This window comes from Tiliqua scincoides, chromosome 4 (assembly GCF_035046505.1).
Source record: "Tiliqua scincoides isolate rTilSci1 chromosome 4, rTilSci1.hap2, whole genome shotgun sequence".
NCBI classification, from domain to species: Eukaryota; Metazoa; Chordata; class Lepidosauria; order Squamata; family Scincidae; genus Tiliqua; species Tiliqua scincoides.
In genome coordinates this window covers 104,838,925-104,853,536 of record NC_089824.1, presented here as the reverse complement: position 1 = coordinate 104,853,536, position 14,612 = coordinate 104,838,925, and the positions used below count along the sequence as shown (strand labels likewise).

The following is a 14,612-nucleotide window of genomic DNA, read 5'->3' as shown; positions in this document are numbered from 1 at the left end:
GGATAATCTAGGCCTGGTTTTAAGACATAAACTTCAGAATTCTATAGACTGTGAAAAAGGTATTTTAATTCCATGGAACTTTTTTTTTTTTTGTAAAATATTAGTCCTTAGGTCCAAACTAGATGAGATATCAAGATATCCATAAGGAGCATTTTTTAAGTGAGCAGGGGCACACACAAACAGAATTATTATACAGCCTAGAGAGGGGAATGACACAAATTTTACAGTGAACTACTTACAGTTCAGTCCTATCCTCCCCCCCAAGTTGGTGCAGCTGCACCAAAAACAAGTGTGCTGTATGGGTGGGGGGGGGAGGAATCCAGAGGTTTTGGAGGTTAAAGGGGTTTAATTCCAATTACAGCTTGTAAGCCTCCAACACCATAATGAATCTGAGAAGAAAAAGGGGGTAGGGAGGCTGCACAAAAGGGGGATAAGATCCAGCATGTGCCATCACCACTGAACTGACCCCCTCCTGCAGCCTCCCCACCCATTTACGCCCCCCTCCTCGCCTCTGTTAAGCACCCCCCATCTCCTCCCTGCCACCTTACCTTCCTTGGCAGACATCTGGGGTCTACTAGTGTGAGCGGGAAGACTCTGGCCTTCCCATCAGTCTCCCAGCAGCTGACACTGCCTGCTTTATGGCAGTCAGCACCAGCAGAACATCCATTTCTCTGCTGCCCAGCCTAGTTAGGATTGGGCTGTTAATCTCTTTACCTCCACATTTAATGGCCCCACTAATTTAATCAAACTTTAACTTCCACAGAATGGAAGATACGTCTAGGCTTCCCTTCACTTTAATGACAGGGACAGTTTCTCACCCAATGGGATGCACAGAAGGAGGTCCACCAGCAGTTGAGGTGACTGCAGAAACAACCCAAGTCATACTTGGTGGGAGTTCTGTGTTTGTGCAGGGGTATTCACATGAACAGGAAGGAGCCATCGGATCACTTATGCTTGGGATTTAGATAAGTACTGGTAAAATTTGCTTCCATATGTTAGCTTCAAAAATGCTATTTTAACTTAAAAGTCTATAACTCTAAAATGAACTTAATGACAAACTTTGTAAGAACCTATTCAAGATACCTAAGTTCTTGCTATTATGCAATACAAATGGATTGATGGGCCTTTGGGGAAAATGTCAATTCTTTGACTGCATATGAAAAAAAAAATTAAAATAAAAGTTTATAAAGGCTATGAAAGAAAATAACTGCATGCCCAATAATTGCATGCCCCAAGTAATACTCTCTTGTCAGTCATTGCATGCTTTGGAATAATTTGGCCTCCCATACAGGTAAGAAGCTAAATGATGTGCAAAAGATGTGACTCTGTAATGGATCACTTGCTCATCAAACTATGCAAGGCTAAATCCTAAAGATGTCTGATTATAATAGCCAATTCCTTTGTGGTTTCATTGGTAATTTCTCTAATCCAGCACCATAAGAAATTTAGCTGAATTTGGAGAAAACTAGAAGTAGCAGAATTCCATCTTCTTTTAAGACTCAAAGTGCATTTATTTCAAAGTTAAATTTTACTGAAATGTTTGGGCTAACACTGCAATCCAATGTGTATCTACTCAGAAGTAAATCCTATTGAAATCAATGGGACTTACTTCCATGTAAGTGTGCACAGTCTGTGAGCCCAATCTTATCCAACTTTCCAGTGTCAATGCAGCCACAACAGAAGGGAACAAACATTACCTTGAGGAGGCCTCCAGACTGCCTTTCCTCTGCAGGATGCAGTACACACCCTGTTGGCACAGCTGCATCAGCACTGGAAAGCTGGATAGGATTGGGTCCTAAGTGAGACAATGGAGATCCATGATTGTATCTCCCATCTCTTTACATTTTAGCAAAGAGAAGCCACAGGGCCCCCAGACTGGAATCAGGACTATGGCACTGGGAAGGGAATATTTAGCCCTTTTCTTTGCACTATTTTCCTGATGAAAATCCCACTGCCAGCTAGTTTAAATTTTCCCCAGTGGGGCAAACAGCTGCCAGGAGGGTTATCAGGAAAATAGTGTGGAGGGAAAGGACAAGCCCCTCCTTCCCCAGTGTCACAATCCAGGTCCATTTCAAGACCCTTTACTGCAGATGGAAGTGTGTTGCTGGAGAAAAATCCAGTTGAAACAATTTCATCTCAGAACGTTCAGCAGGAAATATTTTCAATTCTCTTCCTGATCTCAGGAACAGATTTTCTTGCTTTTTCCTATGAGGAGGGGAAAATCCACCCCAGCAGATTACATAACAGAAAATAATAGTATTAGAACAATGGTAGAAGAAACCATCAGTATGAGAATCAGTGTACTTCACAATGCTTACAACACTTGGGCTGCAAACCTATGCACACCTCCTTTAGAGTAAGCCCCTTTGAACACAGTGGGATTTCTGAGTGGCAATTTATTGTTCAGTTCCCTCTTCTCAGTCACTGGGAAGATAGGCTTGATTTTACCGTTCTGTGTCTTTCACAAGCTTGGGAATACACCAAGTATACTTACAGCACAATCCCATGCAGGTCTATTCAGAAGTAAGTCCCATTGTGTTAAATTGGGCTTACTCCCAGGAAAGTGTGCATAGAATTGCAGCAATAGGGTGATGTTTGTAATTACCATATGGTGTCACTTCTTCTATATTTCATTTTCATTTAACTGCTATTTTGCATACTAAAAGCTGATAGTTCAGCTTTCTACTGCACCAATTTTATTTTCAGAGAAGTTGGGTTGTATAATTTTACCAGAACATACAATGGAAGATACATTTTTTCTTCTACTGACCTCTGTTAAAGTGAGGTCAGTATTAAAGCACACTGACCTCTATTTTAATCACACTAGCTGATTAAAATTGCCAATTTTCATTGCTTTTATTCATTCATTCATTTCCTTCATTCAGACTGTTTGGTTTGATACTTAACCCATTTCTGCCCAGCTAACATGTGTACACATTTGATCCCTGTTGCGTATATCCAAAGTTGGGCAGAAATGGTTGGCAGCCCAATCCTATGCGTGTCTACTCAGAAGTAAGTCCCATTAGAGTCAATGGGGCTTACTCTCAGGAAAGTATGGATAGAATTGGGTCCTGTTAATCAGGACTGCACATAGATAGCTTCTCTAACAAGTTGCTAAAGAGTCCCATTCAAGTTCATGTGGCAGAGCTTAAGTTTTATCTTCCAAGTTCACATGCACAACCTTCATATAAACAAATATATTTTATGTATACACTGTAATGTACTTTTAAGTATATAAATTCTCAAAGCTGAGTATAAATTCATGCTTTTCATAAACTCAGGGCAGCACTAATAAGCCAAAAATGTGACCCTTTATTAGCCAGAATACTACAAAAAACATGTGATACTGCACAGCAAAACATCCAATGATGTATTCCTGTGTTCAGTTCCTAAAGTCATAAAATGAAAATATTATACAGGCTCATTTGCAAACAGATTCACATAAATAAAATTTAAAGTCATGGATGTATCACTACAAGAGAGTACAGGTTATTAATGGCCAGACTATAGGTAGGTACTAAACCAGTTTCAGTTGCACTTCAACTGGTTGCAAACTGAAATATGTCACTAGACTTCCAGATGAAGAGAAGCAGTAGGATAGGAGGTGTGGAAAGAGGAGGCGACACCAAATTATAAGTAAAAAACAGCACCTTAAGTATTCTTCATGAGTTCTCAGGCGTCTGGAAAACACAAAACTGTAAAATCAAGCCTATCTGCCTTGTGATTCACTTCCTGGTGACTAAGGTGATGGAACCGAACAATACATTTGCCAAGCGCTGTAAGCACTGAGAAGCATACTGATTCTCAGATGGATCGCTTCTTCTCTAACATCAATATTTTGTGTCAATGTGCAATCTGGTGGGGTGGACTTTCTCCTACTGGTAGAAAGAAAACCTGTTCTTAAGGTCAGACAGAGAAGATCATACCAGAAATGAAATATCTAGCTTATTCAATAAAAGACCCAGGTTTTGCCCAGCAGAATAATGAATGATATAGCTTATAATTCCTTCCACACACTCTAGCTTCCTGTCATTCATGAAGATACAACAATGTTTTTAAAAAGCAAATGCTTACATTCAGAATCAGAAGACATTCAGCACATGAAACTGTTTGACGCTCACCTCATTTGGAGTAATGGGCTCGCTTTTAAGTATGATCAGGTTTTGTGAGCTCTGTCCACTCTGTCCAGTCAGATGTCTCTCAGCCATCATAGCCTGCGGCGTGATTCCTGCAGGAGCCCCAGTATTGTAAAACATAAAAGTGTCACTTCCTGATCCTGCAGTCAGGCAGGCTTTATAGCAGTAAGTCTTGGAGAGAGAGCCATTGCCCCGCACTTCAATGAAGTGGGGCTGAACTTTTAAACCATGTGTCATTCTAGCGTCAAGGTTGTTGTTGGCTTGTTTGTACATTTCCACAGGGCACCTTTCTCTGCGGGTCCCGCAGAAACCCCCACAGCAGGAGTTACAATGCACACTGTATTTGTAGCACTTGATCACGGTGAGGACAACTATGCTCAACAGAAAGATAAATGAGACTGAGCTCAGAGCAATGATGAGATAAAGGGTAATCTCAGAGTAGTTTCTGGAACTTTTGATGTGCCTCCTAGTGTCAGGGATGATTTTGGAAACCCTGTCCACCACAGCAATAACTATAGACACGGAGGAAGACATGGATGGCTTTCCATTGTCTCTCACCAAAACGGTAAGGTTGAAAGTGGTCCCACTGTCCTCCCCCAGTTTGCGAGTAGTCCTAATTTCTCCACTGTGGACCTCCACTTGAAAGATGTCTGGAGCGGAGGCCTGGGCCATGTGGAAGAACAGCCAGGCATTCTGCCCAGCATCTGCATCGATGGCGATGACTTTGGTGACCAGGTATCCAGCACTGGCTGAGCGAGGGATCATCTCCATGGCTGCAGAGCCATTCACTGAGGTAGGGTACAGAATCTGTGGTGCATGGTCATTCTGATCCACCACGAAGATGTGCACAGTGGCTGTGCTACTGAGCACTGGCACCCCTGAGTCCTGGGCCTGCACAACCACCTGGAACTCCCTCAGCTTCTCATAGTCAAAGGAAATGACAGCATAAATCTCACCAGTGTCGGACTTAATGGAGACATAGGAGGTGACCGGGAGCCCTTGAATCGCTCCATTCAAGAGAGTGTAGGAAACATAGGCATTTTCATCGGCATCAGCGTCAATGGCCTTGGCAGTGCAGAGGGAGACCCCCGGGGCGTTGTTTTCAGGGATGTAAACAAAGTATTCAGGCTCTTCAAACCGTGGTGGGTTGTCATTGATGTCAGAGATGTCCACCTGGATGACTTTGTGGGAAGAGAGGGGAGGGGTCCCGGCATCCGTGGCCGTGACCGTGATGTTGTAGGCGGAAGCCCTTTCACGGTCCAGGGACCCCTGAGTGACCATGGTGTAAGAGTTTTTGAAGGAATTGAGCTTGAAAGGGAGGTTTGCAGGAATGCTCAAGTTGACTTGCCTGTTCTGGCCAGAGTCCTGGTCAGTGACGCTCATTAAGGCCACCACGGTTTCAGGGCGGGCGTCCTCAGGCACTGGGCTGTACAAAGAAGTCAGCACCACCTCAGGGGCATTGTCATTGACATCCACAATGCTAACAAGCACCTTGCAGTGCCCAGCCATGGGGACGGAGCCCCTGTCAGTGGCTTGCACATAGATCTCATAGGAGGAGGCTTCCTCATAGTCCAAGGTGCCATTGATCCTCACCTCTCCGGACACGGGATCTACGCTGAAGAGTTGGCGCACTTTCTGAGGGGTGTAACTGCTGAAGGAATAGAGCAGGTCTCCATTGGAGCCCTCATCCGGATCAGAGGCATTCAGCTTCACCACCAGCGTGCCCAGGGCGGCGTTTTCCAGCAGGGTGGCCTTGTAGGTGCCCCGGTCAAACTCCGGGGAGTTGTCATTGGTGTCCAAGACCAGCACTGAGATCTGGGCAGTGGCAGACTTGGCGGGGTTGCCCCCGTCGACGGCGGTGAGCAGCAGCCTCTGGAGGGCGCTCTGCTCGCGGTCCAGGGGCTGCAGCAGCACCAGCTCCAGGAGTTTGCTGCCGCGCTCGAAGCCCCGCAGATCCAGGGCGAAGTGCTCGTTGGGACTGAGGCGGTAGCTCTGCACCGAGTTGGAGCCCACGTCGGGGTCCTGCGCGCCCTCGATGGGGAAGCGGGCGCCCAGCACGGCCGACTCGCTGATCTGCAGCCGGTACTCGGGGCGGGGGAAGCGGGGCGCGTTGTCGTTGATGTCCAGCACCTCCACCTCCACCTGGTGTACCTCGACGGGCTGCTCGATCACCAGCTCCAGGCTGAGCCAGCAGGAGGGGCTGAGCTCGCACAGCGCCTCCCGGTCCATGCGCGCCTTCACCAGCAGCAGCCCGCGGCCCACGTCCAGCGCCACGTAGGGCTTGCCGCTGCCGGAGCTCAGCCGGGCGGCCCTGGCCTCCAGGCGCTGCGGCTCCAGGCTCAGGTCGCGGGCCACGTCGCCCACTAGGGCGCCCCGCTGCAGCTCCTCCGCCACCGCATAGCGGAGCTGCCCGCCCACGGGCCCCGGGCGCAGCAGCAGCGGCAGCAGCAGCAGCAGGAGGCGCAGGGTCTCCGCCCCGCGGCAGCCCCGGAGCCCAGGCGCCGGCATGGCCGAAGGGAGAGGAGCGACCCCCAGGCGCACTCTCAGCCGCCCGGCAGAAGCAGCGGCGGCGGCCGGAGGGTCATGCGAGCGGCTCTCAGGCGCCCCCAGGAGTGCCCCGCGCCACCACCCTCCGCGATGGGGCCGCCTCCCAGCCGCGCAGCCCCTTCATGCTTGCCCGCCGCCAGCGCTGGCCCCGAGGCTGCGAGGGCCTCTCCTGGGCGACGGCCCGGCTGCTCTGCTCCTCCGCCTCTTCCTTCCCCGGCGGCTGACGCGGCGGCGGCTGCTGCTGGGAGTGCGCGCCGGGGAGGGGCGCGTTCAGCTCCCTTTCAGCACCTGGGCTTGGACAGCGACTTCGAGGCGGGCGGGCAGGCGGGCGGCCAAGAGGCAGCCCAGGCAGAGCGTGGCAGAGGAGGGGGGCAGGGACTGATCTCTTGGCCCAGTCCTGCAGCCCAACCACACACACACACCCATCCACTCACACACCCCCCCCCCACACACACCCCCCTTTAGACGAGCACATGAAGCTGCCTGGTAGTCCAGTACTGTGGACACTACTGTAGTCCCTTTCCCATCCCTTCCACCCGGGTTCCTCTGAAGTACATGCCAGGGACCGAAGCTGGGGCCTTCTTCACAATGACCCTTGGTGTCTGGGTAGCCCTTGTGCATGTTCAAAGCATCTCACATGTGTGGTGTTCTTAGAATTCCTACAACCCTGCGTTATTGTACCCATAATACAGAAGGTAGGGTTGAGGCCGAGAGGGAGTGGCTTGCCTCAGATCACCTAGTGAATTCATGGCAGAAGTAAGATTCAAACAGAGGAGGTTAAACTGAAGGCTTGCAGCATCTTAGCACCCAGGAAGGCTCTCTTTCCACCCAGCTTGCAACCTTAAAAAAAAAAGAGAAATTGGAGTCTGTCTTCCTGCCTCTAAACCCTGCTTCCTTCAGCCCACTCCTAGCACTCCTTTTCCTGCTTCTATGCTTCAGTACAACAATGGTAGACCAACGCTCCATTTTGCAATGCACTTCCATGAGTTACAGCAGCCCCACACAATTTGCGAGCCACCAAGCCAAAGACACACCAAGTCAACCAGCTGCCTTGCCTGCCTGCCTGTGACTCCTTAAAGTAAGGAAGCAGAGTCAAATACCTGGCAGGCCATAATGCACTGCTGATGGTCTGTGCAGGGGAAAAAAATAAAAAACTGTAAATGGTGGAGCACTTGCTTCGAATGTAGATGATCCCAAGTTCAATCCCTAGCATCTTCAAGTGGGGCAGGGAAAGACCTTTGCCTGAAAACCTGGAGACCAGTGTGGATGGATCAGTGGTCTGGATTCAGTATAAGGCAGTTTCCTGTGATTGTTGGCAACCTTCAGTCTTGGAAGACTATGGTGTAAGCCTACAGCACCCGGTATTCCCTGGCGGTCTCCCATCCAAGTACTAACCAGGCCTGACCCTACTTAGCTTCCAAGATCAGACAAGATCAGGCATGGTCAGGGTAACAGTTGCTGTTTGTTTCCTGTGATACTTTGAGGAAAAAATGTGGAGTCTAGGAACTAACAGTTGCTTCTTCATCACTGCCTCTAGGGCAGTGGTTCTCAAACTTTCAGCACCTGGACCCACTTTTGAGAAGTGAAGGGACCCACTGGAAGTGATGTCATCTATCAGGAAACTTTTAACAATCTGCAATCCTTCCCATACTTACCCAGGAGTAAGTCCCATTTACTAGCATTGTTAAAAGCATATATATATAGTAGTCTGTTAAAAGTACAGATCAGTAACATTTCCCCAAATGCAGTCACATATTATGGTAGCATCAAGTCTAGTATGTTAAAAATAAAATATTGAAATGAATGGGGACCCACCTGAAGTTGGTTTGTGACCCACCTTTTGGGTCCCGGCCCACAGTTTGAGAAACACAGCTCTAGGGCAAGCAATAGTAACTCCCTGTAGTTGCCAAGACTGTTCGCTCTGCTAAGTTTGGAGCCTTTGTGTACAGCACAATTTCCAGAGTTCAAAATAAAATCTATTTCCCAGAATTCCCTACTAGGTCATACCACAAATATTTCCCCATGGAAGTGTGTGTATGGGGGGGAGGGGAGGACCTATACTGAAAACTTTATTAAGTTTTCTTAATAAATGCCTTTTCTATAGATAGCATCATGGGAGCTGAATCTGATATGTGGTTTAAACATGCACTAGAGAAATTACATAATCACTGGAAGCAGAACAACAGACAGTTGGAGATTACTCCTTTAAATTCTTCATCACTTATGCCACAGAATCAATGCACTAGATCATGAATATCAATCCCTACTTATTTTTTGACAATGTATCCCACTATTTTCTCAAGTCTAATTTGTGGGCAGTAAGAAGCAGTGTAATGAGAATAGCCTTCAATATATATTATATTATTCCAACTATACAAATGGTGCTATGCAGAAAGCATGCCTAGTCCCTGTTCTCAGGATCTTATAATCTAGAGTTGAGTTTTGAATCTTTTTTTTGGCTCATGGCCCCATTCTGAGCCTCATTTCACCATATGCCTGGCAATTGAAGCCAATGGTCCCCTCAGAAATTTACTGTGCCTTCCTAGTGTTCCATATTTTTATGTGGCCCCCTAGAAACATGCCACGGCCCCCTGTGGGGCCATACGGCTCATGCTGAGAACTACTGGCCCAGACAACAGAAAAAAGCAAGGTAACAGAGGAAGAGGAAGGACAGGGGAGCAGACAAACGGGAAGATTTCAGCTGCACACACTTACAATTAGTTATAGCAGGGTATTGGGCTGAGGGTATGTGCCCAAGGCTTCACAAACAAGGAACTGGGAAAGGAGTGACAAAGGTCTGGAAGTAAAAGAAGCAGCATCCCAGAGGTATTCTGAGAGGCCGTTCCAGGCCTCAAGGCCTGCAAAGGATGGTTTTGTGCCTTTCTTGTGTCAAAAAAGGCTATCTGTATGGCCTAATTCTCACAGGAGGGTGGTAAACCAGCACCAGTGCTGTTTATTTCAGATTGCACACAACGCCTCACATCACTGAATGCTCTTCCACACAAAAACAAATATTTCAGCCCAGAAAACCAGCTTGTCAGAGGGAAAGATTCCAGCGCAGCCTTCTCCCTGACATCTAATTTTCTGTCTGGAGTGATTTTAGCATATGCAGGGGCATTGCATAATGTCAGCCCCCACCAGCAATCCAAAGTGATACAGCCGAGTCACACATTAACCACCTCAGTGAGAAATCAGAACTTGGCCTGCATTATCCCCCTACTGTTGAACACCAAACACCTTCAGTAGAATTGCAGCATGGGGAATCATCAGGCTTCTTAAACTTTGGAATTAGAATCAGGCTCTTTGCAGCAGACACTGCAGACACTCTCTCACTGTATGGAATTTTGCTACCAAGATAATCTCCTCATAAAGCTCCTGGTTCTCCCCGTTTCTAAATATATTTCTAAGCCCCTCCTGAGCTGGTGTGTGTTTCTTGTTCTCATTTTTGCCTCAGACATTTTGTCTCATGCTTCAGTCCTCTTTGATGCCTGATTTGCTTCTTTGCTTGTTTACATTTCTTTCCCCATCCGAAGCTCTTGGGCTACAATCCTACATCAGATTACCTAGGAGTAAGTCCCATTGAATTAAATGAGACTCACTTCTGAGTAGACATGCATAGGACTGCGCTCTCAGTCTCTGTTTATTGTACAAGTGCAGGTTTATTGAACTGATCATTTGTGCTTCTCTGTCCCCCACCCCTCAGCTCTATGTTTCAACGTGAATAACTCACAGTGAAAATCACTGAGTTTCACCTCATCTTTGATGTAAATCTCATTAGTCCAACCTTTTCTTTGTTGTTTTTAATAAATCAGGAACCAGGCTATTTCAAACAGAGCTGGTTCTGTAATCAAAGCTGTGGCTAACCAGAGAAAAAGCAGTATGAACACTGACTCAATTTAGGTTACAATTTTTTTTTTAATTGTAGGTCACTGCTGACTTTGCTGTTGTTTCAGAAATTAGTGCACACAAAAAAATAGTTCTTGTCCTACATCTCTCTGCAAATGGTTCAATGTGTGTTTGAGACTCCTACATGAGATTTGCATTTAGGTGCCATCCTAGGCTAAGTCTGCAATGAAAATAGGATTTGAGCTGCCACACTTTGTGCATGGGACTGCAGCCTCAGAAAACACCAGATATGCTGCCATGCGTAGTGTTTAACTGGAAAGGTGGGGTATAAATTCATTAAATATACACACACAAAACTTCCACACTGATAGTATCCTTGAGGCTACTATCCTATGCACACTTCCCTGGGAGTAGGCCCCCTTTAACACAATGGGGCTTACTTCTGAGTAGACCTACAGAGAATTGGGCTGTCAGCCTATTTCTCACTGATGTGTTCTACTCCTTCAGACAGCAGGTTGGGGACTCCTATGACTGAGTCCTCCTCCACACAAAAGCCATTTCCTGTATATAGAAAATGACAGTGTCAAGGAACAATGCTTGATTTCAATCTTTGTCCTCAATATCTAGTTTTCTTTGAGGAGAAATATAAATAAAACAACATGTCACCATCTGAACCCCACCAGCAGTTGGCCACATCAGTGGTCCTACTAACATTCATTCTTCCTTCCTCCCCCTTTTCATCCTGTTCAGGTTATTTAGTCTCGGTGCTGTTTACTTATTTACGCTAGGAGCTAAATGTAGACAAGCTAATTGAAGCTGAATCCAGGCAATGCAGAGGTAATGGTGGATGACAGAGGGGATAAGGACACTCATTAAAGAGGATGACCTTACCCAGTTGCAGCTACAGGGGGTTCCTAAGTTGATTTGGGAATAGTCTTGGTCCTTCTCACCGGATGAATAAACATGCTGTATGTATTCAGTAATCTAACCATCACAATTCTTCCCCCCCTTCCTCCTTTGCCATCATAAATTTGCTGTGCTGATGTCATTTTGATACCATTCATGGTTCTCAATATCTACTGCACAGAAAATCAAATTAGGATGTGGAGGAACTGGGGGGGGGGGCTGTACTATAGTGTGCCCTAGAGTGGCACCTTGCCCATGGTGTGGATTCTATGTACATTTATCAGAAAAGGTTGGTCACAATTAGTCTTCACAATTGTGGTTTCATTTTGCTGTGGATCTAGTGCTGCAGGACCAGCACTAGATGGTAGACTTTTCTATCAATTCCAATATGAATTTGGAATCGAGGTCCATTGAAATCAATGAGATTACTTCCATGTAAAACTGTAATGACCAGGATACCGATCCTAGTGCTTCATTTGGTATACCCGATACTTATAAAAGATAGCCATTTGACAGTGCTACTCCTGAACTGCATCAAAAATAGACAATAAAGGTTGCTAATATTTATGACCTAATTTTCCAGCAACAAGTTAGATGGTAAGCTGGGCTGGGCTAGGCTGTGGTGTATCACTCTAGTTTGCAGGTGGGGTTCACATAATTAAATACTACTCGATACACTCACAAAATGATACCCCTACACTCATTGAAAGCCTAGAGTTCTCCCTGACACTTAGCATTCTCCCTGACACTTGCATATAATATTTAATTCATGCTTTATTGCTCTCAGAATTCCTTATTGTAAAACTCTGCTCACTGAACTGCCTAATAGTTCTTAATGTATTTTTAGACTTCAAAAAATGTCAGAGTCCTTTCCCTGACCTGAGAAACAAGGCAGAAGTACAGCAGCTTCTCAGCTCTTCCACTTTATTTCATGGCTGCTTTGAGGCCGATGCTTTAATACACTGTTTCCCAAACTGTGGGTCAGGACGCACTGGTAGGTCACAACCTGATTGTTGGTAGGTTGTGAAACTAAAACTGACAAACTCATAGCAGACTAGGGATATGTATTGAGCCCTATGGAAGTGAAACTGAACCCCACACACATGCTTACTCATGAGTAGGCAAATGTGACTCAGTCCAATTTGAAGGGCAAGGCCAAGAGGAACACAACACCATCAGAATGGTCCTGATCCAATGAACACAGCCCCCCCCAAAAACCCCACCTCCAAAATGAAACAGAGCTGCATGTGTGTGTTTACTCATGGGTAGGCAAATGTGCCTTAGTTTCTATTAAAGGTCAGGTGAAGGGGAAAACAAGGCCATCAGAATGGTCCCAATCCAATGAATGTGAAGCTCAACAAATACACCAGAAGACGCCTTCCCTCCACAGTAAAAAGGATAAAAGCAGAGGCTTGAGCAGCTAGTAAGGTGAAACTTTTTTATTTAAGTCTTGTAAAGCTAGGTGAGTCCCAAACAGAGTGTCATTTAAAAAAGTGAGTCCTGGTGCTAAAACATTTGGGAACCACTGCTTTAATATATGATAGAAGCCATGAAACATAAACAAGCTACTTTCTCTCAAAGCTTCGGCTTCTCAGTTTTGTATTTCAATAAGAAACAGAAAAAGTTGATTCTTTTTTCTCCCTCCCTATTCACCATTGCTGAGGGGAGGGGGGCAAAAGTGGGGGAAGCTGACCTATAACCAAATGTCTAAATAATACATTTCTAGTAGAACTGATTCAATTTTGACTGCTGAATTTTCATTAGAGATAAACCCATCCTGCAGTGCCTGCTGAGAATCCTTTCCAGCATAGCCACTTGCTTGATGGAAAGCCATGAGGCTGCAGTTACTCTACAGCTGCAGGCTCACAAAAATTCTTGCAGGATTGTTCTGTGTGATTATGATTATGTCTGCAACCTAATCTGCAGCAGTTTCTTTGATTACTCTCTTTATTGATTACAGAGATTTTAGTGTCTGTGTGTGCGCTTTCTGACCATACAGAAGCTGGGCTGAAATTCCATATTGACACATAAATGTCTGAGTAAGTGAATATCATTCACTAATAACACAGAGGCAAGCTTTGAAGAGTCTGTTATAAAGAGGCCTGGAATTTTATCACTGAGAAAAAGACATTTGCTTACCTGTGAGAACACAAAACGCCAGGTTTTGTTACCTAAGGAAAAGTGGTATATAAATCAAGCCAAATAAAACAAAACAAATAAATAGATGAAAGGCTTTGTTCCAACTTAGCACAAGCAAGGCAAACTACAAGATAATTGGCACGTAGGTTCCAAACCTAACCTATATATGTCCAGCAGTCAGGGGCAGACAAGTGAATTTGTAGAGGCTTGGGCAATACTGTAACACTAGCCCAGCTGGGGTTAGAACCCAGGGCCAGAGCTCACATTAAAATGCAGTGTCAGCAGCCACTAGATACAAACTCTCTCTTTCCTAGATGCACTCATTCTGCTTGGCTCCAGTAACAGCTTAACTTTATTCTGGCATGCCAATTAGTGAAAGTGGTGAGCTTAGGCTATGGCAATCTTGTGTCCTAAACTCTTTTGCAAAGAGGTGGATGACACCGTCTTTTACCATCTCATTAAAGCAACATCTGAAAATCCTCGCCCTTGTGCTCCAATTACAAAGCTTAATTTTAAAAGAAAAAAATTCCTCTAGATTTCACTAGCAACTAGAGAAGGAAGGAATGGTGGTCACAGACATGATTCTGCTGCATTTCAGCAGGGAGTTGGACTAAATGATTCCCAAGATCCCTTCCTTCTCTATGTTCAATGAAAAGCATGCAGTGGTATGCTTCATAACAGTTTGTCCCAGTTAATGTCCTTCCAATGGGAGAACGAAAATGGAGAAGGAAGGTATGGGGACGCGCTTCTGTAGAGACGCATAAATATCTTGATGGATTATATGATGCTATTCTGCAAGTGAACCAGCTTGGAGAACTGTCGCCCAAGAAGGCCTTCAAAAGGGAGCGGCAAGGACAGAAAAACACCTTTTTACTTGCATCAACCAGAGCAGGAAAACTGCAGCTCTTATTCAGTAAGTGGATCAAGATGAACTACTAGAGTGTTTAATCAATTATTTAAATCTACCCAAACTTGCAGATGAAGAAGCTGAGCCACAGTAATCAGAATCACCAAGGTCATGCAAGGGGTTTGTGCTAG

The 14,612-nt window shown here is 45.7% G+C and overlaps 1 protein-coding gene across 2 annotated transcripts in view; it reads right to left on the bottom strand.

Moving 5' to 3' along the window:
• Positions 1–6,815, bottom strand: part of PCDHAC2 (protocadherin alpha subfamily C, 2) — a 57,931-nt gene extending 51,116 nt beyond the window's left edge. For both annotated transcript variants that reach the window (XM_066623602.1, XM_066623603.1), the window contains exon 1: positions 4,122–6,815. In XM_066623602.1, coding sequence (XP_066479699.1) covers positions 4,122–6,644 — 2,523 coding nt within the window. In that variant the 5' untranslated portion in view covers positions 6,645–6,815. The remainder of the gene's footprint in view (positions 1–4,121) is intronic.
• Between the last annotated feature and the right edge of the window lie 7,797 nt (positions 6,816–14,612).